This window comes from Erithacus rubecula, assembly GCF_903797595.1.
Source record: "Erithacus rubecula genome assembly, chromosome: 5".
Lineage (NCBI taxonomy): Eukaryota > Metazoa > Chordata > Aves > Passeriformes > Muscicapidae > Erithacus > Erithacus rubecula.
Genome location: NC_136687.1, coordinates 45,889,206 through 45,914,211, shown reverse-complemented (window position 1 = coordinate 45,914,211; position 25,006 = coordinate 45,889,206). Strand labels below are relative to the sequence as shown.

The 25,006-nt window shown below is 38.3% G+C and overlaps 1 protein-coding gene across 1 annotated transcript in view; it reads right to left on the bottom strand.

Annotated features, from left to right (window-relative positions):
• PAPSS1 (3'-phosphoadenosine 5'-phosphosulfate synthase 1) overlaps positions 1-23,070 on the bottom strand; it is a 37,908-nt gene extending 14,838 nt beyond the window's left edge. The window contains exons 1-7 of the mRNA XM_079306761.1: positions 22,585-23,070; positions 15,231-15,345; positions 12,160-12,395; positions 10,592-10,730; positions 8,383-8,501; positions 3,625-3,738; positions 2,656-2,767 (exon numbers count right to left, since the gene is read on the bottom strand). Of these exons, the coding sequence (XP_079162887.1) occupies positions 2,656-2,767; positions 3,625-3,738; positions 8,383-8,501; positions 10,592-10,730; positions 12,160-12,395; positions 15,231-15,345; positions 22,585-22,644 (895 nt within the window). The 5' untranslated portion in view covers positions 22,645-23,070. The remainder of the gene's footprint in view (positions 1-2,655; positions 2,768-3,624; positions 3,739-8,382; positions 8,502-10,591; positions 10,731-12,159; positions 12,396-15,230; positions 15,346-22,584) is intronic.
• Positions 23,071-25,006: the final 1,936 nt, after the last annotated feature.

Sequence of the window (25,006 nt, the reverse complement as noted above, 5' to 3'; positions counted from 1 at the left end):
AAAAAAAATACTTAGAGTGGCAGAAAAATATTTAAACCGTGAGGAGAAAACTTTTTGGTAAATTCGAATTAATATCTTTCTTAAGAATTTATATAGAAAATAGAAATACACAAGTAACGTTAAAAAATAAATCATCTAAAATATCAGACAAGATTGCTACTGGAGTGGATAATTAGTAAAAAAGAAATTATATTCTCAGTAGACATACTTTTGGCCCCTCAGGAAAGAAACAATGCAATAGGAGCAAACACACCCAAGTAGTTAACACACATAATTGAACAATTTGAAAAGGTGACTCTTGTTGTTTACTTAAAACTGTATTCAGAGTCAAGTATTTACCTTTCAGAAAAAACTGCTGAGTCAGGCAAACAGTTGGCATGGTTTGCCTGCTACTTTACTTCTTAAACTAAGGCCATGTAGCTGAATTTTAAGGTTATGTGTGGTTCTAATTTTTAAGCACCTACTTCACTGCCAGATGTTGAAGTCCTGTTTTTCTTTTCTACAAGAGTGAGATTTGAGAAAAGCAGCAGAGTAAATATCACAAGTCCTCTATGAAGGCTTGTGTTCTTATAAGCATATGCTTGAGTGCAAAACTTTTGGGTGGCCTCCAGGAGAAAAGTCATGGACCCTTTAAAGTTAATGGAGGTTTTGGCATTTGCCAAGACTCTAAAATAAGGCTAATTTTGCTATTATTTAAGCAATACATTTTTTTTATTAGGAAATTAAATTTCTTAGGAAATTAAAAATTATAAAACTGGATGAAAAGTTTAAGAGAAAAATAGATCCCCTTCTTTCATAATGCAAAATGTATAATGCATGCTGTGCATCTTTTCCTAAGTTCAGTTTTGGTGCCCAGAGTCATTTTCAAAGGAACTAGGTTACAAAACTCAATTTGGCAGCAACCACAGAGACACCCCAAAATGGATAATTTAAAAAAACCTTTTGCTTTGCAGACAAATAAGTAAATATTTTTAAGCATGAAGAGATGTCAAACCTGTTGATTATTTTTATCCATGACCAGCAATAAATATATAATATATTCTACATTTTTCTTCAGCCACTGTACAAATAAGAAACTGAGGAAAGGTATTGAAGCAAGTATATTAAATCACAGATGAGGACTGTGTCAGGATGACACTTTTCCAGACAACTTAATTTTAAAGGGAGACTATCAACTCATCTGCAATGATCTGCATAGCTTAGAAGTCAGTCAGTATGAACACTGCTTTCAAAGCCCAAAGGATGAGATGCATTGCAGGTAATAAACTATTTCCCTTTCTTCAGAATCAAAGCCCTGCAAAATGACTGCTGCTGTAAGACCCAGAACTAACATACCGAAAAAGCAGAAAACTTTGAGAATGCTTTTTGACTGAAATGCTGCCATTGCTGCAAGTAGCAAAGTAGCTTTAAGGCAATCATATTTTTCTAAAAAATTTACACATGTAAGTGCTGTAGTAGATCTCTAAAAAGAGGAAATCAGTAAGAGGATATCTAGAGGAAAATAATGATTTTACATATGCTAAGGACTGAAAATTGATTTTTCATTACTTGTATTTTTTCTAGCACAGACCAGATACACAAAACAACAGCAAAAGAAGTTTAAAAAATTGTTATATTGTTATATCTGAAACACTTACCTATACAAGGTCTTAAATGCTTTATAAAAATCCTGATTTACAGAAAATTACAGAACAGAACTAGGACCTACAAGATATTTTAGCAGCTGAATGCATTACATGTAATCTGCAGAGGACTTTTCACCTGGATGGATGTACAGAAGCCAAAAATGAAATGAGAACAAACTAGCAGCCCAAAATTATACTGCAAAGTAACAGGATGGCATTATGTTGTCTAGTACAGCACCTAGACAAAAGGGAGTTAAGAAATATAAGAAAGATCACAGATGTCTGTATCACAGAATTGAGAGAAAAGTGACTTCTTTTTGTTCTGCTATTTGGTCTCTAGCAAGACAAAACTGATGCAAAAGGAAGCATGAATATAGGAAAACAGCTGGAGTAAAACAGCCTTCAAAGAGGAATAAATGAAAAATGACAGAGGATCGCAATCAAACTCCAAAATCTGAGGATTTATGATTTATTCACTATCTTAACAAAGTTCTTAGCCAACTGGCAATGAAAAATAAAACTTATTCATTTAAATCCTCCCAGGATAATTAATAAGTCATAGTAATTCAATTACATGTGACAATTGTTTATACTCAAATTCTGATTTCACACTTGCAACACCCCCACTATTCAAGTCAGTTTGTTGTGCTTTCCTTCATTACTAATACAAAATATATCATTTGGTCACAGAGCTAAACAGCAATTAAATTGAAATTCCAATTCTAAGATCAATTTCTTCAGAAATAATTAGAAACATGCATTTTAGAATTAAACGTTTTCCAAAAATTAAGATATTTGAAAAAAATTGTAAAGGCAAAAAACCAAAATATTCAAATTCTAATATGATGGTAGGTATAAAAACAATAAAACCACCACATCTAAAACTGGTTATTATAATATTCTATTCTCTTATCCCAGACTTCAAGTTGTGCACAAGCCTCATAATGCACCATTAAGAAGCAAAGCATCAAAAATATTTTTGAAGTATGATAAGTTTGCTCTGTTTTCCAAATGGTGTGTTTTACCCTACCATCAAGGAGACAGTCAAAGTGAAGGCACTGGAGGTATTCTCTCTCTCTCATAAAGCCATTCAGGGGTGTTGCCCAACCTTCTGCTAGCACTTGTACCCACTGCATATCCACCTTGTAAAGAAATGAAGAAATAGAGTTAGAGCAGATCAAAGTTTCTACTTAACTACTGGCATCAGGTATTAAACATAATAGATCATGATTTAATTCTAAAATGCAGTAGAGTACAAGTAGAAGATTTCTCAATATTACAGTTTTTAATCATGAATAATTCAAGGTTTCTACAGGTAAGGAAAAGGAACAACTTCTTCCTCACTGTTCATTCTTAGGCTATTTTCCAGTCCCTACACAAAATCAAATTTCCAGTTTTTTAAAAAACCAAACCACCAACAAACACACAACACAAATTTTATTTGTAAATCTTGATAAAGTTAATCTTAACAAAATGAGAGAATCCCACTTGCTTTTATCTGACAAAACAAGATAACAAAGATGCTAAAAAGAAAAAAATAATAGCAACACATACAATTACCTAAAAAAAAAATCAGGATTATGGGTGTAAATACCAAGAGGTCTAGTCTTTAAACAACTTAGAAATAATTCCTTTTCATAAACTAGTGAGACAATTAAAAAATAAAATTTTCTCTGGACTAGTATTTATTTTAGTATGAGAATTTCCTTCTTTTCTGAGTATTTAGAATTTCCTTCCTTTGCACACAGTCACACTATGACTTAGTGTGTGGTCCCCATCATTTCTGCATGTGCACTAAGACTTAGTCATGTTTTTGACAAGGACAGACTTTGTAAGCAAAGAAATCACAGATTCTGTGCTCTCACTCAAGGGAAGAGGGGAAAAGTATATCAAGGTTATTCTGTAACCAGTACAGGTATTTCAACTACACCTACTTACACTAAGCAACAGATCAGAACATCCTTCAACTGCAGCAATGAGACACCTGAGCACACAATACCTTATTTATTTCCAGGGTTAACAGAGACTCAGCATCAGTTTTGGCCAACTGTAGCTTGTTTTCTGGCACATAAAGCTCTTTCACCTCGTAAGAGGCATCCACTGGTACAATGTCCTGTATAAAAGGAATAAACATAACTTAATGTTTGCTCAGAATGCCTCTTGGGCACTGAACACACATCAAATCAAATTATAATTTTGCACTACATAGTAGGAAGAGTTTATTAATTATGCAATTATACTCATCTAAAACCCAGCACTGTTCCAGGATTATGATGTATTGCTAGTTACTCAAGCCAGCAGATTGGCTAAAGTGAAACATTCTGACAAGAGATATTTTTCTAAACCTTAAGTAACCCACATAACATTTACCCATTAAATATTTAACTACTGAATTGAGTGAAGTTTTTATGACTTATTAATGCCTCAATATCAACAGTAGAATGGCAGACTCTATGCTTTTACATATGCTGAAGAAGTACAAAGATTTAGAGACTGAGCATTTTTGAATTTGTCATTCACTATACATTAGAAATTGCAACATTAAGGTAAAATATATAAAGTTCCTTCTCTATTGAAAATTAATACAGTAGTAAAATTAAATGTATTTCCTACAGCTAATGACATAACACCAACATTTTCATATATACTAACTCTTAGAATATTGTATGTGATGTCATCAGTGCATATATATGCAATGAACAAAGATCAAGCTCTATAACCAGCATATCAATTTTTTTATTTGAAGAAAAAAAAAAAAAAATCAGCGTTCTTCCATGTGTATTGAACAAGATATTCTCACTCCACAATGCTCAAGACCTTAAACTTGTTCAAAGAGATCAACACAAAGATAAAAGCATAATTAAAAGAAGAGACAGTCATCATGATAAAACTGTAAAAATCTCCTCCAACAAGAGATGGTGTAATATGTCAAATCCAGTCAAACGTTCCAGTGATGCTCAATAGCAAAAAAAATCAGTGAAAAGAGGCTGACTGTTCTCTTTAAAACACATTTTTCAGTGTTTGAGAAACCTTTGTAAAGTAATGTTTTAGTTTTAGCGAAGAAAAGCTCACCCTCGGAGCAGAGTATACACAGATCCATAACAGCAATAAAAAAATTATCTTTACTTTTCCAGTACATGCAGGACAGAGTAAATAGAAAACACGTTAGCTCAGGAATTTTAGTGCATTTATCAGACCTTAGGCACTACCTCCATTGAAAGTAAAACAAAGGTAGTAGAATACTGGTGAGAGAGAAAATAACGATGGGAGTAACAAGATGTGATTAGTCTCGCTGGCTGTTGCATAATTCAAATCCTCAAAGATACATCAAAAGAAGACAAATTAAACTAGCACTTAGAAATGGTATTTTATAAGGCAAAGCTTGGTCCATTACACATCAGACATCGTTTTGGAAGCAGATTTTATTACATTTTAAGTTAGGCAAAATCAGCCTTTTGTTTTCTCTGCCTGAGCAGCAGCATTACAGCCCAGGAGAGTTGCAGCAGACTCCTGTCTCGACAACAAGCCCAGAATCAAATGAAGGTACTGCCTCCTGTAAGCAACACTATAATGATGGAGTGCACATGATGCTGCTTCACAGATTTCCCTCTGGACCCTGGCTCATTACCAGGCTAGGATGTCCTAATTTTACAAACCATCAATAGCTTAAAATAAACTTGCCTATTAAAAAGATCACTTCAAGTATCATCCTGGTTATAGTGTCCCACTAACAGGAAAAACAAAGGTTTCACAATGCAGTTTCTATCAACAATCTAGTTCTTGATACAAATGTAAATAACTTGAAGACAGTTCCAGCAACTAAGTCTGACATTTAGAGAACTTGTAGGATTAGTAAATTTAGATTCTCTTGCACACGTGTTAATCAACTTATATTTAAAAAAGCAACAACAAAACAAGACAACCAGCAACAAAAAGAATCCATGCATCTTTAAATTGCAGGAATTTTAGGAATCAGGAAAATGCTAGGCTAGCAAGCCATCTAGTGACCATTCCAAGACATTAATTTTACAGAATGCTTAATTCTACCAAAGGACAAGTTACAGAATATTCCCCAATATTTATTATTTCTCAATGCATTCATATTAAAAATGGAAAAATAATAAAAAATAAACTAGATGCATTATGAAAATGTGCCTCCTCACACTGGGGTGGTGGGTTCGTTACTGATGCTGATTACCTCTGGAGATCATCCAGTCCAGCCTCCTGCTCAAAACTAGTCCCACTATAGCAGGCTGCTCAGGACCTTGGCCAATCAAGCATGTAATGTGGACAAGCACATGGACAGAACATCCCAAACACTCAAAGCATATTGTTCTAATAATTGACCATCTTTAATGGAAAAAGTTTTTTGCCCCTAAGTCTAATTTTATTCTCCCATAATTCATCTCATGTGTCGGGCCCCTCATCCTACCCTTGTACACCTCTAAGACAAATCTTCATCAGTCTTCCCTATGCTCTCCCACTTGGATGACAGAAACTGCAACAAGAACTCCTTTAGCTTTCTTTTCTCCAGGCTGAACAAACCCACTTCCCCTCAGCCTCTCCTTGTGCACTGACATACTCTAACCTCTCTTGGTGACCTGCTCAGCTCACAGAAGCACATAAATATCTGTTTTCTTCTGGGTGAAAGAGAAGGGCACAAATCTGGACAAGGTGTCCTGACAAGGTATTAAAAGTGCCATACAAAATTGAAAAGTTGCTTCTCTCCATTCCTGGCTATGCTCCTGTTATTTACAGTAGAGAATGCAGGTAATCTTCTGTGCAGCATAGGCACACGTTCTCTTAATATTGACAAATATTTTTATAATGCCAAACAATTTATTTCATAGAATAATAGGAGCAAGAATGGTTGGGGTTGGCAGGGACCTTAAGGATCATCTAGTTCCAACCACCCTGCCATGGGCAGGGCACCTTCCACTAGACCAAGTAGCTCAAAACCCCATCCAACCTGGCCTTCAACACCTCCAGGGATAGGGCATCCAGAGTTTCTCTGGCAGTTTCAGCGCCTCACCAGCTCACAGTAATGGATTTCTTCCTGATATCTAACCTAAACTACCTTCTGTCAGTTTAAAGCCTTGTCCTCTCTCTAAATGCCCTTATAAAAAGTCCTTCTTCAGCCTTCTTATAAGCCCTCTTGTTCAACCTACAGGAAATCTACAGAAATTGTATTCTCAAGATAGCACTGCATTAACATGGTCTAAAAACAAGATGTGCCCATTTAGCCTTGCCTTGATTTCATTGTCTCTCATTCAACTAAACAATCACTAAGATATCTTGCCATTCATTATACTGTTATCTTCAAAGGAAAGTAAAAAGTGCTAGATGTGCCTTAAAGCTGACTGGGCTAGGAGCCAGCAGTCAGCACTGTACCAGTGCAAGCCTTCAGGATCATTATCTTGGCACATGTGACATAGGTTTATAAAACTATGAATTTATCTGAGCAGGAGGCACAGGGCCCCCACAGTCAGGAACTGCCACCTCTCATAGGTAAGTTTCCTACACAGCTTTACTATTTTCCTCCAAAAAAGAAAAATTCAGATGGGGATTTGGGCAAAAATCTAGAATTCCCTTACGGTTTTCTGCCCTGTCTTATCTCCTCAGCAACCCTGAGCAAGCAGTCATCCATGAGGAGTTTTCTTGAAAATTTCAGTACAAGAGGCTAAATCTCTCCAGAGCTGTACTTACACAGAGGGTTAAAATTAACTCGTGCTGGCTATATGATGATGCTTTTTTCTTGTATCAACCTCAATACTTGGTGGAGCTTTACTCAAACTATTCTCTATACCCTAAATTTCCACAACATCCAACTCACATAAAAAAAACAAGTTATTGTCTGCAATAAAAATAGTTGTCTGGAATGTCATCCACTACCCACTGACTAGATAAGAACATAAGGAAATACATTTCTTCTACACAAGGATTAGCAAATTCTGGGGGTATGGTTTCAAGAGGATAAAGCCATCTCTTCACTGCCTTCACTTTTAGTGTTGGGTTTAAGGGGGGTTCTTTGTCGATTTTGCTTTCCATGTGGGGTTTGTTGGGGGTGAGTTTTTTTAGATTGGGTAATGAGCCAAATCCACTTATCAGGCAACATGAAAAGGCCTGGAGACTTCAAAAGAGATGGTGTAGATTGCAGGCATGAACAAGGAAAGAGATCTACCTTTTCAGAAGCTATGAACCATGAACTCAACTCAGCCATGTCAAGAAGATCAGCTTTCTGAGCTGGTCATTACACAATTGCAGGACCACATTTACAAGAAAGACAGTGGAAACAAGGGAAAGCAGACACAAGCACAGCAGCCCCTATTTAAGTGAGATCAAATCACTGTGTAAGTGTACCCCTGTCTCTTCACATCTGCAGTATTTGATAATTTGCACACTATAGAGACAATGGAAAAATTCAGACTCTTTAAAATTGGTTGCTAGCATTTTTAAGTCAGCATTCACTGTTGGTTCTGTAACAACTGAGATAGCCTCCTCTCCCTTCCAGTTATTGATATAAATTAATTTTCCACTTGTCCAACTTGTCTTTGATCAATGCTGTGCAATGTTTAGGTTCAAAAATGAAACACACAAGAGGACAACTTTAAAAGTTTGAATTGAAAGATGCATAAGCCTTTATGTCTCAAAAACTGTCTTTGTTTTTCCCAGCACTTACAGGTTACAAATACTTGGAAATTGTGAGTACAAATACTTGGAAAAAATGTTTCTAAGATATGTCTCTATTTCTGCTCACCCTCTCTTGAAGAAGTTCCACAACTTGCTGTATACAGTCATTCACATCACAGGAATCAGTTTTCAGCACAAGCTCTGGAGCTTCTGGCTTTTCATACTCAGAGTCAATCCCAGTAAAACCTACAGAACAGAAAACAAAAATATTAGGTGACTTATTCCAAATGATGACTTCATTTTAATGCTGTTCACAGACAGTTTTCTATATATAAATGAACACAACAGGCAAGAACATGGAGTTTTATCTTCCTTACTACAGGAATTCCTAAGGAAATCAGCAGGTTTTTTCTTTATCAGACTCTTTGGTAATCATAGTATCTGACAGCATCAAACTTCAGCATTCTGCAGTACATACATTGCACTGTTTTGCTGGTTAAACTATTTGATTTTTACTGTGATAAAAGAAAAGACCACTGGCAGAAGAATTGTGCACATCAACCCAGTTAGTCATGCATCCACTTTCCTTCATTATCAGCTGATTGTTGCCTTTAAAAAATTAAAAGATTAAAAAATATTACAAATATCCAATATATATGTAAATTTACAGTCATGCCACCAAGCAGTACTCCAAAGCAAGGAATTTCAACACCTTTTACATTAGTTCAGCTAATATACTCATCTCAAGATAGCTGCTAATATAAGACAGACGACTTTGTTTATTATAATAGCTGTCACAGACTGTACAAGCTACCAGTGACACTTGTTCTGACCTACTTAGCTTGCAATCTGCTTTGAAATCGTGGAGATTCTAACCACCAATGCATAAACAAGGAGGAAAAATCAAGCCCAAAGGCAAAGAGTAGAAGTCAGATCTGCGCCAGGAATATCAGCTGGCCTTCAGCAACTCAAAATCTGCATCCTCCGCAAGTGCTAATGCAAACATTAGAACTCCAGTTTTTCGCTTTGGATTTAAATACCCTCAAAACTAGCAGCCCAGTTCCTCATCTAAGAAAAATATCAATTACTGCAGTACTCCATGTGATAAAGAAAGGCTGGTACCTTTTCCAAAACCTGCATACTTTAAAATAATCTGATTACAGGAGGACCTGAACAGAAGGCAAAGAAAGGATCTCATTAACATTTCCAGAGAAAAGGAAAATAACAGTTGCTGACATTCCTTGTGAACTGGCAAGTTTGTTTCATTTTTATCCTTCATATATCGGATAGGCCATAAGAGACAGCTACTGCTACACCCACTTGTATCTTGCTCAGGCACTGTTTACTTCACTACCACTTCTTCAGGAACACAATTCCATTATGGGGCTTGCAAAATTAACAAAATATTAGGGATATCCACAAAATAGGCACAAATAAGGATTCTGTACAGAACTTTATCTTTGTATTGTGTCAGCTCAAGACATCTTGCTTTGATTTTGAATAAATCTTAGTTCAGCTTTCTTTATTCCCGGTGTTTGCATGAAATATTCTGTAGTATTAGAAGTATCAAGCAGCCACTCACACAGAATGTCATAGATTTCTTGAATGTTGTATCAATTCTGATTAACATTAATTTATACAGCATCTGCAAACTCCACCCCCAAAAGTGGTTACTTTAAAAAAAACTGCTTTGCTATCTGATGATAGAGCTATCTATCATCAGCCTCTGCAAAGATGATGATACACAGAGCAAAGCAGCACTTGAAACAATATTTGTAATGAATGATTGCACTGCTAAGCTTTTTCTGTTGCAGGTTATTCTTAAATCTTGACCTGAGGCTGCAAATAGGAAATAATGTTCATGGGCACTAGAATAGAACACAGATTAAAAAGTAAAAGTTAGATCTTCAGAAGTGTTCTTAATGGTCTACAGGTAGACAATGGCCATGTTTTATTTTTTGGAAGAAACTAATAAGTTTTATTAATGCAAATCTTTAAATAATTTAGAAAGAATCAGGCCCTTTTTAACTGGACAATGGACACACAAAGGAGACAAGACTAATCCTCAACCATTACGTGATTTATATTGCAACTTTTAATGTGCTCAAGGCCTTTTCTGTGTGTGGTTAGCCACTTTTACCCTTTTGCTGTCCTACACACTTTACTAGTCAGTTTCATGAGTTAGAAATCAATTCCAATTTTCTTCTCAGTCCTGTCCTGAATCCATGCTCCATTTAATGGTGATACACTCACACTTGAGCATATCCATTCACATAGAGTCAAATTACACCAATGTTTCACTTATGCAGAAAAGATGTGAATATATCAAGGTTCACCTTTAATTTCTCCAGCTCTGGCTTTCTTATAGAGTCCTTTAACATCTCTCTGCTCACAGACATGCAATGGAGCATCCACAAATACTTCAAAAAAAGGCAAACTTGCCCCTTCATGAATCCGTCTGGCATTATTACGATCCTGAAAGAAAACAGAAGAAAAATTCTAAAAGGTTATCCCCACATATTTTTAGTGTGTTTTGCCTTTGAAGTTCATTTTAAAGAAGCTGACAGCACAATGTAAACAGCTTTCAAAGTCTGAAAAAAGAAATATGATTTGACTAACTGATTCCCTGCAAGCTACATTACATTGGCTACAGTACAGCACATGGTAAAAGCTGACAGAAGGATGCGAGACATTTTAAATTAAACCTGATTTGTAAGAAAAACCCACAACTAAACCCAGCCAACAGAATGCAGGGTTTTCTACACCTATACATATATGTCTGAGGAATTACATCTGCCTATCTGAGTATAACCAGGAGGAGGTGTTACCTGCTGCTCTTGATATAACCACCCTTCTCTTCCCAGCACCAGTTTTTCCTACATTCCTTAATTTGACAAGACTTGTGTATTCATAAATGCAAAATATTGTATTATTTGCATTATTTTATTTTATCATATTATTTTTATGGCTTGCCAAGCAATTGGAACAATATTGGTGACTTTCATTGAAGACAAAAAACACCCTCCAAATTCCATCAAAATCTTCTCTTACTAAATACTGATTATTTTATTAGTTATTTTTTCTCGTATCTAAAAACTTCTGTTATGCTGTAGGGTTTGAGTTCCCCAAATTATTATCAGAAGAAGTGTTTCATCTCTCTAACCAATGAAATAACACATTCTCACTCCATGAAACATCTAAGCTTAAAGTCCCTGGGTCATTCTTCAAGATACTTGGGTGTTCACACATCCTTTTTGTCTCTGCCGTCCAGGTTCTCATGCACAGATAAAAACAGTCCTCACACAACAATGTGAACGTGGATGTACATTAATTTTTAGTATTATATAATGTCATGTTGAATATACATGAAATAAAGTAAATAGCACCTACAAGCAATTAAAACACTTTTCCCTTAAGTCACTTGGTAAAAACAAAGCTCTCAACATTCATTCACTAATGGGAAAATTGCTCTTAAAAGTAATTTACCTAAGTCTTCAGGTTAAGTGTACATCTAGTCTTCATATTTATAAACTACTGGAATCTACATGGATCAAACAAGATATTGCAATCTTAAAAGTCTTTCTTGAAAAATAATTTGAACTTGTTTGTAATATTAGAGTAATAATTCTAATAAAATCTAATTTAATAAAATCTAAATTTCTAATAAAATCTAATGGACAGATGGATAGTTCCAATTATAGAAGTAATGTAAACATTTTATATTTAAAATTAATATTTTTGTTTTGAGTAATCATCTCCATAAAGCACAAACGTCACCAAAAAAAAAAAAAATTCAAGTAAGTATTTGATTCTGGCTAAGTTCAGAAATGGATTTCTGTAACTAGAATTCTGAATGATATTTTGAATTTTCCCTGCATTTCATCTAGATGTTTTTCCCACTTACCTGAGCATAAGGAGAGATGAAACTAGTAATGCACACCAAACCAGCATCTGCAAACAATTTAGCAACTTCAGCAATACGACGCACATTTTCCTCTCTGTCTTCTGGTGTGAAACCCAGATTCTTATTAAGGCCTTGGCGAATATTGTCACCATCCAGTGTGTAGCATGGAATACCATGGCATACTAAGTACTCCTCCAGTGCCATACTCACTGTAGTCTTCCCAGCACCAGATAGCCCTAAATTATCCAAAAATAATATAAATATGTAAGCATAGGAACAAGCTAAGGCAAGTTGTAGTACATGCGTGTTATGAAAATCCCAAAGTGACAGGCATCAGCAGCAATGCCTTCTGGACAAGCTTACTTTGAATATAAGACAAGTGGCTTTTACACAGACAATAGGTAAAGAGAGAGTAAGGCAAAAGTTAAGTGTGCAATTTGAAGCAGGTAAGAGTTTGGCCTCGAGCTCTGCTGCTGCTTACTGACTCACTCAAGACTCACACAAAGCAACAATGCTCCACTAACTGAATGTGCTAGCAACAAGAAAAAAATGGTACTATCAAACTCTGGTATAATTTAGAATCTTTGGCAACAAACCTATGCTGGTCCTAAAAAGTCCACTGTTTACTTTCATTTGGAAATGTATTTAAATAATTTTTCCAGACTAGATTTCAATTTATCTGGAGCACATGCTTCTGCTTATACCATAAAGTCAATTTGTAAATGGAACACAAACTCAGATCTTCATAAGTTTGCATTACCCTTTGAGTGAGGGGGGAAAAAAAAAAGAGTAATGGTAGTATAAAAGAAGTAGTACTACTGAGTGAAGATAAATGTTTTTATTAGTGGTGATTAATATTTATTCTAACTTTCAGAGAATGTAGGAAAAAAAAAAAAAACAACACACAAAACAGCAGCTTGGTGTTACTTCCAAGACATTTATGGCAAAAAATAAGCAACCATGTTAAGAGGCGTGTCCTAAAAAACACAAAGTGCAAAGGAATCCTTGACAGCTTGGGGTGTGACCTTTTTAAAGGAGTCATTGCATTGCTTCCTCTGGTGCCCATTAGCCAGCTCAGTCTTAATCTCACCCCCCCACACTCAGGCAGTTTTTACCCCTTTTCTCCCTTTTGTGAGTGGGGGGGGGAGGCTGTGGTAAGTTTGCTGATGACTTCCCAAGCTGAATCAGTTCAGTGTTGAGCTGGGCAAGAGGTACAGTGTGTGCAAGGCAAGAGAAGGAACACAAGGCAGGAAACAGAACAGTCTTCTTTTGGCAGCAATTAAGTACACCCCCATCACAGAAAATAGGCACAGAAGTCCAAAAGAAGATTTCAGCAACTTCATAATTCACTTCACAGTGATGCAGTCTTTGACTTGCCATTTTTGTTCTCACATCTAGATTATTATTCACTCAAACACTGTCTTTTCACACATCATTTGATCTCCAACATGTAATGAATTACAAAGTTAAGGTTATACATTAATGAATTTAAAAACATTCTTCAAGCTGACAAGTCTTTAAAATAACCTGAACTCTGAAAATTATTTTGCATATTATTTTACACATGAAAGCAATGTTTTTTCACATTTTTACTAAATTCCTCAGTTTTCTTTACTAGGACCCTCTGACTCAACATTCATTAAAAGAGAGCTCTCAAATAAAGGTTACCTTGAAAAATGAAAAGCAATCCCTGAAAGACTTTCCATATACTCCCATTCCATGAGTGCTGACAATGTAAGAGAATCTTGAAGTGCACCAATATTTCAGCTTTTATTCTTTTATACCTATCAGAATTTTGAAACTCATATTTGCACAGTTCTAGAATGGTTAATATTGTTTACTTCAATGCCTACAGTCCTTTTCACCCTTTCACATTACTGCTCAAACATCTTCAATAATCTAGCTTCCCACACACATTCTTGATATCTTAACATCACCACCCTCCTTCCTGAAAAGAAAGGAAATCGGTCATTAAGATTACATTTGTTTAAAAAGAGCATTGACTGGAAAATGCTGCCATGTAGATAACTGAGAAAACATTTGTATCATGACCTTATTCAAAATTAGATTAATGAATTACCAGGAGAAACAGAAAGGCAGCTCACCAGAACATTCTCGTATTGAGAGAGAGGCTGGAGCTGTGTGATGGAAACAGGGAGAGAAAGGGCTCCATTCTTTCACCAAAGAAATACATGACAGCAAGCCACTGCATCAAATCTGCTTGGAACAGCTCTCAGCAGTTTGTTATCAATGACTGCTTTACATTTCACACACATTTACTAACACTAGTGGAAATCAGTTTTACTTAATGCAAATGTAGTAAGTTTGTAATACTCTGTGAGTATCTTTTATGTTGCAATACAACAGTGTTCTAAATGGTTTACAAACCAATTAAATTACATATTTTGCTTTTTTTTAAATTCCAGTTTTAACTGAAATAAAAAGAACTTTACAGGAAATATTTTAAAGCTTCCAAAAACTTTGACAGACAGAATAAAAAAAATTCCCTCACTATTACGAAACTAAAAATGCCTTCCAGAATGTATTTGCCTCCTCTATTTAACAAAAAAAAAAAAAAAAAAAAAAAAAAATCCCAAAAAAACCACCACACCACACTGAGCTGATTTCAAAAATAACTGCCAATATGCATTGCCTAAACAGGCAACTGCTGCCAATGGCACAGGTTTATGTTGAAATGTTACTGAAATGTCAAGGAGACAAAAACAATCCACAGAGAAGAGGCTTTTACAGAAAAGATAAAATGGACAGTACAAAGAGACATAATTGGTTAAAACAAAGAGAGAAAGCAATACACACAAAGAAAGCCAGAAATAAGTAGCAGATAGCACCAAAAAAAACAAAGCTCCCAGAGCACTGAACAAAATACATTCTCAAGTTACTATTTGTCCCAAAGCAATTTCCTGCTAGGCTACCTAAAAATAGCAATAAAATTGCATCAAGGTCTTAGATTTCACAAACATTCCATTTTGCATGCAAAAAAGAGCTACAGCTAAGTAGCTTTTCAAAGGAGTAGCTAAAACAAAAGCATCCTCAGAAATCCATGGCTGTACCTGTTAACCAGACTGTGCATCCACGAAAACCACTTCTTGTTCCTACCACTTGGCCTCTCTTATTCCTGCTGACATGATGAGCTTGGTAGGTAACATTGGTTGCCCTTTGCATTCCCTGTAAAGGAAGAAGTCGATTAAGTATTTGACAAAGGGTTTGCTTGGCAAAGCAAATAAATCCATCCACAGGCACAAAGAAAGACTTGGAGACAGAAAAATGGAAGTAAAACCAATACCCATTCCACCAGCTCCAGCATGGATCAAAGGAGGCACAGGAAATTAGAACGGTCAGCCATAGACAACCACACGCCTTGTGCTACTTAGTGAAACTTGGGACTGACAGTTTAATCAGCTACTACTTTCAAATAAAACTTGCTTAAGAAAAATCGACTATAAAAAAGACAAATGAACTGCTAGAGCTGCTTGACTTGACTTCTACTCAAGTGAATTTAGAGATCGGCTTGATTGAGTGCCGTGGGATAAAGACCTGAATTGAACAGGAGCCCAAGAAAACTGGTTAATATTCAAGGACCATCTCCTCCAAGCTTAGGAGTGATGCAACCCAACAAAGAGAAGTCAGGCAAAAACAGCCAGGAAACCCACATGGATGAACAAGGAACTCCCAGACAAACTCAAACACAAAAATGAATCCTACAGAGGGTGGAAGACTAGGAAAAATGCAGCTTCTCTCTAGATGGAAAAGGGAGACATGGTTACCTGAGACATGGAGAAGGCTGAGGCAGTCAACAACTTTTTTTGCCTCAATCTTCACTGACAAGTGCTCCAGTCACACGACCCAGATCATGAAAGGCAAATGGAGGGACTGGGAGAATGAAGAATCATTACCCAAAATAAAAGACCAGGTTTGAAGCCATCTACAGAGTCTGAAGGTGCACATCAGGTCCATGGGACCTGATGAGACACATCTGCAGCCCCTGAGCCCCTGGTGGATGTGGCTAAGCCACGATCCATCATACTTGAGAAGTCACAGCAGTCTGGTGATGTTGGAAAAGGAGGAACATAAGCCCATTTTTAAAAAGGGAAGTAAGGAAGACCGGGGCAACTACAAACCCACTTCTCTGTCCATCAAGATCATGGTGCAAAACTCCAGGAAACTATGCTAAGACACACAGAAGAAAAGGAGGTGATTTGTGACAGCCAACTTGGCTTCACTAAGGGCAAATCATGCCTCCCAAATCAGGTGGCACTGGCTCTTTGGCTCATTTTTAACTCCTAAGAAGTCTTTTAATTACAAACCATGCATTTCTCTTCCAAATTTTGGTTAAACAATGCCTTTACATATGGTATCATCAGTCTCCAGACAAGACTTAGTTATCATCGATTTCAAATGCTTAAAGTAAGATTTATTTCAAAGAACTTTTTAAAGATTTTGTTTTAAAAGATGGGGTTTTTTTCACATAATTTTAATTAAAATATAGCTGGCTACTGAGTTTCTTAAAACTATTAATCATAATAACTTGCTCTACAAATATATTCAGTAAGATGATCCTGCTGCCAAACAGTTTACAACCTAAAGTGAGAGAACCCACAGGAAGATCAGCCTTGGCATAATCTCAGAATTTAAGGGTATCTGGCAATATGAACCTTGTTTGTGAAAGATCAAGACCTTAGATTGTCAGACCACACATGAACAATCAAACAAAAAAAACTTGAAAAAAAGAGGGGAGGGGGGTAGGGGATGAGCAGAATTAGTGGTATTTGTAATGCTGCTTTGGCTTCCCTTGCTTGCAAACATACTGCACTATATTCTCTTTCATCACTGTATCAGTACCAGCTGGAAAAATAAAACATGCAGTATATTTAATATAAAAGAAAGTAGGGACTAAATTCCTCTATGGAGTACTAGCAAAGAGTTGTTCATAGTTTAGAGACCAAAAATATGGTATCTGCTTGTGGCTTCAAGGACTGCTGCTGCATCATTCTTCTATTCAAAAGTTTATCTATAACTTATCTGGAAATCATGAAGTTGTGTGATTGTATGTCCTCACTTCAATACACAGCTGGGCTCATAGTTAAACTGAAGCTCAAGGTAAGACTATAAATTTAAATACAGTCTGTAATTCAGTGGTGACAGTCCAGCAAATAAAATTAGATGAACACTGAAAATCAGCCTGGAATAAACCACAATCTGCAAGCAAGTTATACCCCATACAAAATGAAGTTACCCTAGCTGATCATGTTACCTTCAAATAATTTATCTTTTAAAACAAAGCTGTTTTGTGCACAAAGTCATTGCAATGCAGCTGACTAAAACCAAAAGTAAAAAAATCAAAATCTTTCTTGTTATAGTAGGAACAATTATGGACAACATAAAATTTGAGATCTCAGTGAGCAAATGCATAAATTGTGGAATTAAAACCAACAAAAATAATTGAAGTGCTTTAATTAAAAGACATATAGTGCATAATGAATGTACACAGCCATTCAAATGAACACAGTAACAGCTACACTCTCTCTCCTTAATTGCAGTTGTACTGTATTGTACCAGGCACAGGATAACAACAGTCTCAAAGCACAAATCCCATGCCACTGGCTCAGCAAGCTCTCTTACATTAAGACATAAACCCACACATGCTTTGCTTCTGAACCCTGGCAACAAATCCATTATCAAACTTGTACATTGGAGATCAAATGTCTCATTCAAGGAAACCTCTTCCAGTCCACATTTCATAACTTACATCAGCTTCCTCTCGTTTCCAGAACTAGGAAAGCAGCAAGGAAAGTAATCAGGGTATTATGCTAGGTTTACAAAACACATGAAATCCTGAGGAAGCAGGCTGGAGGGTTTCTTAAAATTATGAAAGAGACAACTTTTATGGAGAAGAAAAAAAAAAAAAAAAAAGAAAGTATTAATACCTATTTAGGAGAGATGAGAAATCACAGAAAGGAGAAAGCCTTGCTAGAGGACATGGCACATATGTGCAATGGAGCAGCCAGCAAGCTGAGCAGAGGGACAATAATCTACCTGTCCTTCAGAAGCAGGCACCTAAGACTAAAGGTTAGAGCCCAAAGAGTCTGCATGCACTCAAAAACACACCTACCAGTTACCAGCTGCCCCCACCTTTTGTATCTGTGTACAGGCACACAACAAGGCAGCTCAGTACTAATCCTGGGCAAAGCAGTACCCAAATCCCCCTTATCTTCCAACAGAAAACCAATTTCATAGAGGTGCTCTAAAAAGTTAATAATTTAGCAAGTCATTCTCTGTGGCCGAAAAAAAAAAAAAAAAAAAAAAAGTAGTTCCCTAATTATGTCCACATTCCTATTAAATAATTTGCTTCCATATGATTTGCCAACTTCACTGAGCATAAATAGCTTTACAAGCTGAACGTTGTATCTTCCACAACCCACTTTTCTAATTACTATCCCTGACATACACACTTACTACAAATATTGATGTGGCAGAAAAAAATACTCACTGGCACATATTGCTTGTGCTCTTAAATTATTTAGTCAGTCTTCAAATTCTGGTACATAAAATTTAATGACTATCAGCTGAGGAAATTAAATGACCAATCAAAATGATACCAGACATAAAGAACAGTCGTTTCCTTTTTCACTATATGAAAGCCTCTCTCACCTTGGAGATCCATATTAACAATGCTAAAAGAAATGAAACATAAGAAAACATGGAATAGAAAAACTCAATTAAATGAGTAAGAACTCTTTGAAAAAGCTATTTTAAAATTCTAAGCCTAATTACATTCACTATAGTAGTCGCTGCTGGAAGGACACACCACATTTATGCAAAGCAGCTAATGAAAAGAGTGCATTAATCATTAATCATTTATCTGCTTTTATAACAGACATTGGACATTATCACTCTGACGTCCCCACAAAAATGTCTTCCACCCTGTAACACACTGCTTCTGCATTATGTAGACAAACACTATTTTCCCTCCTACTTCACCATGTTAAACAGAAATAGTGCTACAGTTAACTGTGTTCCATTATAGCAGAAATGCCAGCTGAGAATGCTGACATATTCCTTCTTCTCTCCTACTATGCTGGTTCCTTTCTCACACAAAATCAAAATTGCTCTAACAAGCAAACATCTTTGTATTGAAGTAAAAAAAAAGGGTACTAAAGAAATCCTTTCATAGATGTCCACTGGGGAGCTGCAATTATAACGAAGGAAAGATAACCCCACTGTTTACTTTTTCTGGCATGAAGGTAAATTTTAGCTTTGCAGGTAGTTGACCAAGGAAATGAATCACTACAGACACCTTGGAACCATAGGAATAAAAGAAAGATAATGGGGGCCAAAAGGAACTACTAACTCTGTTAACTTCTCTATGTACAACTTCCTGAGATTACACTTCTTTTTTTCTTTTTTTTTTTCTTTTTTTTCTTGATGTTTTGCCCAGTTACATCTATAATTTTTTTTATTGCCAAAGCCAAATCAGACTACCAGTGCCAAACACCTTTGATGCAAGAACACAGATAGGAATCCAGATAACAGAAAGTAAACCCAAGTCATGATGCCAAGATCAAAAGACAGCCAAAATAAGAGATTATTGCTTAATTGTTTTATGGTTAACAGTCAGATAGCATATACATTGGCATAAACTGAACTTATTCTTCATTACTTCCAAGCAACAATGAAATACTGTACTTTTGTGATCAGTATCAAATTTTATGTTTTCACAAAGCAAGACCTCTGGGGAATGAAGTAAATCTTTCTATGGCAAGCTGAGACTCCCCAAGGTGCAGCACCAACTTGGGACAGCTTGAGGCTGGAAGTATCAGAAAACAGACAGAATTACCATATAAACCATGTACACTGAAGAAACTGTGACTGTTTTCATATCCTTCTGCTCTAAGATGGTAGTGTTGGTTCCCCAAGCTAAGAACTCCCATAAACTAGCAAAAGCAACACAAGCAGCCTCCCCTCTGAATTGCAGACTTACTTCCAATGTCTTTCTCATTTCCCAGCCATAATAGTTCTTTAGGTCATTAGTTAAGTTGCTCACCAGGTGCCTCTTATAAACCAGGGATTCCCAGACAACAACACATTTTTATGACATTTAGTATTCAGCACTGATAACCAAATGGTAGTTTTCTTCTTTTCCCAGCAAAGTGTTCTGCTCACAACAGCAACTCAGCCAAACAGCAACTCGAGCACATAGAACAGTGCCCTTTTTTCTTTTTTTTTTTTTTTTTTTGCCTACATACAAACACAAGCAAGGAAAACAGATATGGTTCCAACACAAAAATTCAGCTACCACAAAGGTTATGCCTACATGAGATTTCAGAATTAAACTATCTATCAGTAATACCTTCCATTAGTTACTTTCTCAAATTCTGCTTTGAAAATCTGTGCTGTGATTTGGACAACTGTGCTTGGGAAGGAAGGGCAAGCCCAGAAATGATATCTAAGAGTATCGAGCAGTAATATCTTTCAAAAACTTAACAATTCCCTAATCCATACTCTGCCATAGCCTAGAGCATTACATTTTCTCCCATCTACGTCAAGAATTCTTACTTGGATCCTTACAACAGCCCACCAGAAAGCAGTGTGCCACAGTGATACCAGTACAAAAAGGCACTTCAACACTTCTACATAAAGCACCACCCGAGCACACTCTCCTGTCACTGACACAGACTAGCGCCCCTTTGGCAGGTGCTCTAGAACTGGGACAACTTGAAAGATCACAGCAGCAGAAATCACCCAGAATCTTCTCCAGTACTGTGGATACAAGATATTCAGTGCTACGAATATTATTAAGGAGTGTGTCTTTGCTTGCCACCTGCTGCATGACCATGACCAAAGGCAGAGACAGCTCATTGACCAGTGCTGGAGGGGAATCACTGATGGCATTAGAGGGGAAGAATAAAAAATGAAGGCAGTATTACCCTACTGAATATGCTCTCAGAAAAAAGAACTGGAATAAGTTCTCATTTGGAGTCATCTGCAAACTGACTCAACAGCTCAGTTGTGTTAGGAATCCAAGCCGCTCTAAAGAAAGTGTTGCACACATCTCCCTATCAAGCCATGTTTTCCACACTTAATGGCAGAGTCTGTGGCTATGCTGTGCTCTGTAAATGGGGAGTAACTGTTTGCTGTGCTCACAAGGGGCTGCCAATTCCATCAGGGTAAGTTGCTTTGACTTTGCTATCAGCTGAACAGATGCAGAGCCAGAAGTGCCAGAACATTTGCCTTCGGAGCACGTGAACCAGCAGCACTTTTGTTCCTAGTGAAGCTTATTGGTTTATAAAGAGCAATTCAGTTGAGGTCTTCTGAAGGAAAAGAGAGAAGCGGAAGACTTCCTCTGCTTGCCACGTAGCACAGAGGGGGCTGCCAACCTCAACTGAACTCAGCAAACACTTAATGTCTCTTGAGGAATTTCCCTGGTTTGGACAAATCTTTCTGGGCTTTGCTTATGACTAAGAAAATTATACAAAGTAACTTTAGCATACACTTTGTTAACCCCACACAGACATCGCCTATTTCACTATCTTGTAAACATCTGATTTAGCTTTTCCCTAGTGGAAATTGAAAGAATGTAAATTGCCGATTACTCTCTTATGTAGACGAGTTTGAGCTTGTACATAGTGGAAGAGGCTTGGACAGGCACAACATCTACCGAACAGTATGACAGCAACTTCCCCATTTTTCAGGCAACGGCTGCTTTTTTCAGGAAAGCTGTGGCCTGCACTACTCCCGGCAAGACTTCAAAGACTGATCTACATTCTCTTACATTCATACCAAATGTTTTCTGGATCTTACGTCTTGCCTGTTTCAACTCAGCACTGATTGAAAGAAATCATACTTTCTTTTTCATTTCTTTTCGCTTGCCTTGCATCATCAGAGGTATCAAATGTTCTCAAAGGCCTGCAGTGTCTCTTCTAAATAGTTGCATTTTGGTCTTTGCTGTAAACCGATCTTCCCCCATCTTTATGAACAAGAATGAAGGCTTTGGTTAGATTTTTTTAAGCCCTGTCTCGACAGTTTTCCACATAACACCCGCTATACAAAGAACCCCAGTCTTTGGCCAACCCAGGTTTATGAATGGCTACATTGTACATCGCATTCTTAAATCTTCCTTCTTCCAAAAAGCTGGAAGCCGAGGGCTGACGGCGGAAGAGGCAGGGATGAGCCCTACCGACACCGGGTCCTCTGCGGAGGGGCTTCCTGCCCTGGCCCCCCGGCCCCGCTGCGCTCGGGGCCCCGCCGCTGCCGCTGCCGCTCCGTGCGGGGCTCGCCCCGCCGCGCTCCCGCCCCGCATCCTCCCGGAGCCCCCGCGCCGGTCCCGCTGCCGCCCGCTGCCACATCGGCACGGCGTCCCGCCGCTCCTCGCCCACCTGCCCACCGCCGCACCGCCCGCCCGCTCACCCAGCTCGGCACCCTGTTGCTCAGCTTGACTTTCTTGCACTGGCTCTCGGGCAGCTCCATGGCCGCGGGGGCAGCGAGAAGAGGAGGCAGGGGAGGAGGACGCGCCTTCCCGACTGATGCTCGGCGCGGATGAAGCCGCTGCCGCCGTCTGCGCACTCCCGCGACTCGGCCAAAGGTGGTGCAGGGAGGAGCCCGGCCCGGCGGGAGGGACGGAGGGAGGGAAGCAGGGAGGGAGGGAAGGAGGGAGGGAGGCGGCTGAGGGGAGAGGGAGCCACGGCAGCCCCGCCACGCGCCTGCGCCGCGCCGTGACGTGCGCGGGGGGCAGGGCCGCCACTTCCGCCGGCGGCTCCGCTCCTGACCCCTGCCGTGTCTCTGTCCCTCTCCCTATCCTGCCCTTGTTCCTGCCGCTCTCCCTGCCCGTGTCCCTGCCAGCCCCCGCGGCCCGGCCCCGCGCCCACGAACGCAGCTCGCTTCATTCAGGAGGACGGAGTCCGAAGCCAGGGCGAGAGGAGGATAGCCTGGAGCTGCGCCAGGGGAGCTGCGGGCCGGACGTTAGTAGGAATTTCTCCAGAGAAAGGGGGATGAGGCATTGGAGTGGGCTGCCCGGGGAGCGATGGAGTCACCGTCCTGGAGGTGTTTAAGGAAACACTTGTACCGTGATGTGGTTGGCGAGGTGGCGTTCGGTCGCAGGCTGGGCTCGATGGACTCAGAGGTCTTCTCCAGCCTCATGGATGGTGTGCGTCCCACTCGCCCTGCACTACAGCGTTCCTCGGCAGCGTTCCTGTACTCCTCCGGCATAGCCGAGATGTTCTGTCCTGAGCGTGTCCTCCCACCTTTTCCACTTAATGCACTGAGGAGAGCCTGCTGCGCCCCTTGGGAACAGCTCGGGACGGGCTGTCGCATTATTCTCCAATAAGCAAAGCTCACCCCGTGCTGCTCTCTAGGAAATGTCTCCTACTGTGGATTTAAAGCCAGAAGTTCTTAGGTTCTTAGTTCCAGAACGGAACTGCTTTAGCAGTTGGGTGCTAATCTTAAGGTGGAGACGATGCCATGCTAACAGGATTTACTGGCATTTACTGTACAAATATAAGTCCATTTACAGTAGTTCAATAAAGGAAGTACTTTAACACTTAAGTGTTATGGGTGGCAATGGTGCTGTAATCACAGGAGTTGCATTTGCTGTAAAAATAATTTAAAGCCATTCAAAGTCTGGAGCGTGTTTGTTCACTGACAGTTTAAACAGGAAATAAAAAGGCTCTCTTTGTGGATCAATCTTTACTCCTGTTATATCAGAAAGACATCCTTCCAAAGAAAATAAGGTGTTGGCTTAAAAGCAGATATTAATATTCTGATTAAAATCCTTATGCAAAGTAGATAACGTCTCTGAAATCAAGATAATTAGAAAGGTTTTCAGCCAATTTGAAAGTCTGATGGAATTAATAAAAGTAACTAAGAAATTTAAAATTGCAGTTATTTATTTAGACTTGATTTGAATGTTATACCGCATGTTGCCCTGCAAGTAACTGTTCAACAGATGGTCCCTGGCTGTATTCTAATCATGACAAACAATGGCAGGGCCAGGGCAAAATCTCCCATGCATTGCTCTCCCAGTTATGGAAAGAGAACCAGCACACTGCTGTGGAAGAGTGAGTTGAGAACTTCCACCTGCTGACTATCCAGTTATGGCTAGGGCGTGCTTGTTAGTGTGCTTTGCACAACATTGTTTTACATGGCTTAAGAGTAATTCTCAGTGTTATTTGTGGTCATATTCTTTTTTAAATTCTATTGTTATTTTCTTCTGATTGTATAGGTATAGATCAGTACTGTTCATTTTGCACTCTGAGAGACAGTAGTGGAAAAACAGTAGTTCACAAGGGTTTTAAGTTAAATCCAAAAAAAAAGGCAGCCCACTTAACTATGCAGCAGTGATTTCTTACAGGTCCATTTGGCTCCCCTGGGAGCAAAACACTTTGGGTTTTTTTAATGGTCTGCATGGTAGTTTAGCATTGGTCAGCTGTTTGACAACAAGAAGTCCCATCCCATCAGAAGATCCCAGGATCTTTTCTGCTACATACTTTCTAAAGAAATGCTGCATTCTGATTTAAAGGCTGAGAAAACAAGTTGTTTAGCACTGGTGAAGTTTTAGGCAATGGTAAAAACCACAAGAGAAGAAAATACAATTGTGTTGATCAGCATGTATACACAATACTTCCCAAGCAGACTGAGGGTGGGGAGCTACATGATTCTTCCAGAAACTGTTGAAGAAACCCTGATGAATGAACTATATACAAGTGAAATGTGAAGGGTGTCTGCAGATCTAGACACTAGAGGTCAGAAGACAGATTACATAATCTTAGAGGTAATAAAAAAGCATTTCTGAACAGCAATTCCAAAAATATAATCACCTTTTATGATTACACTA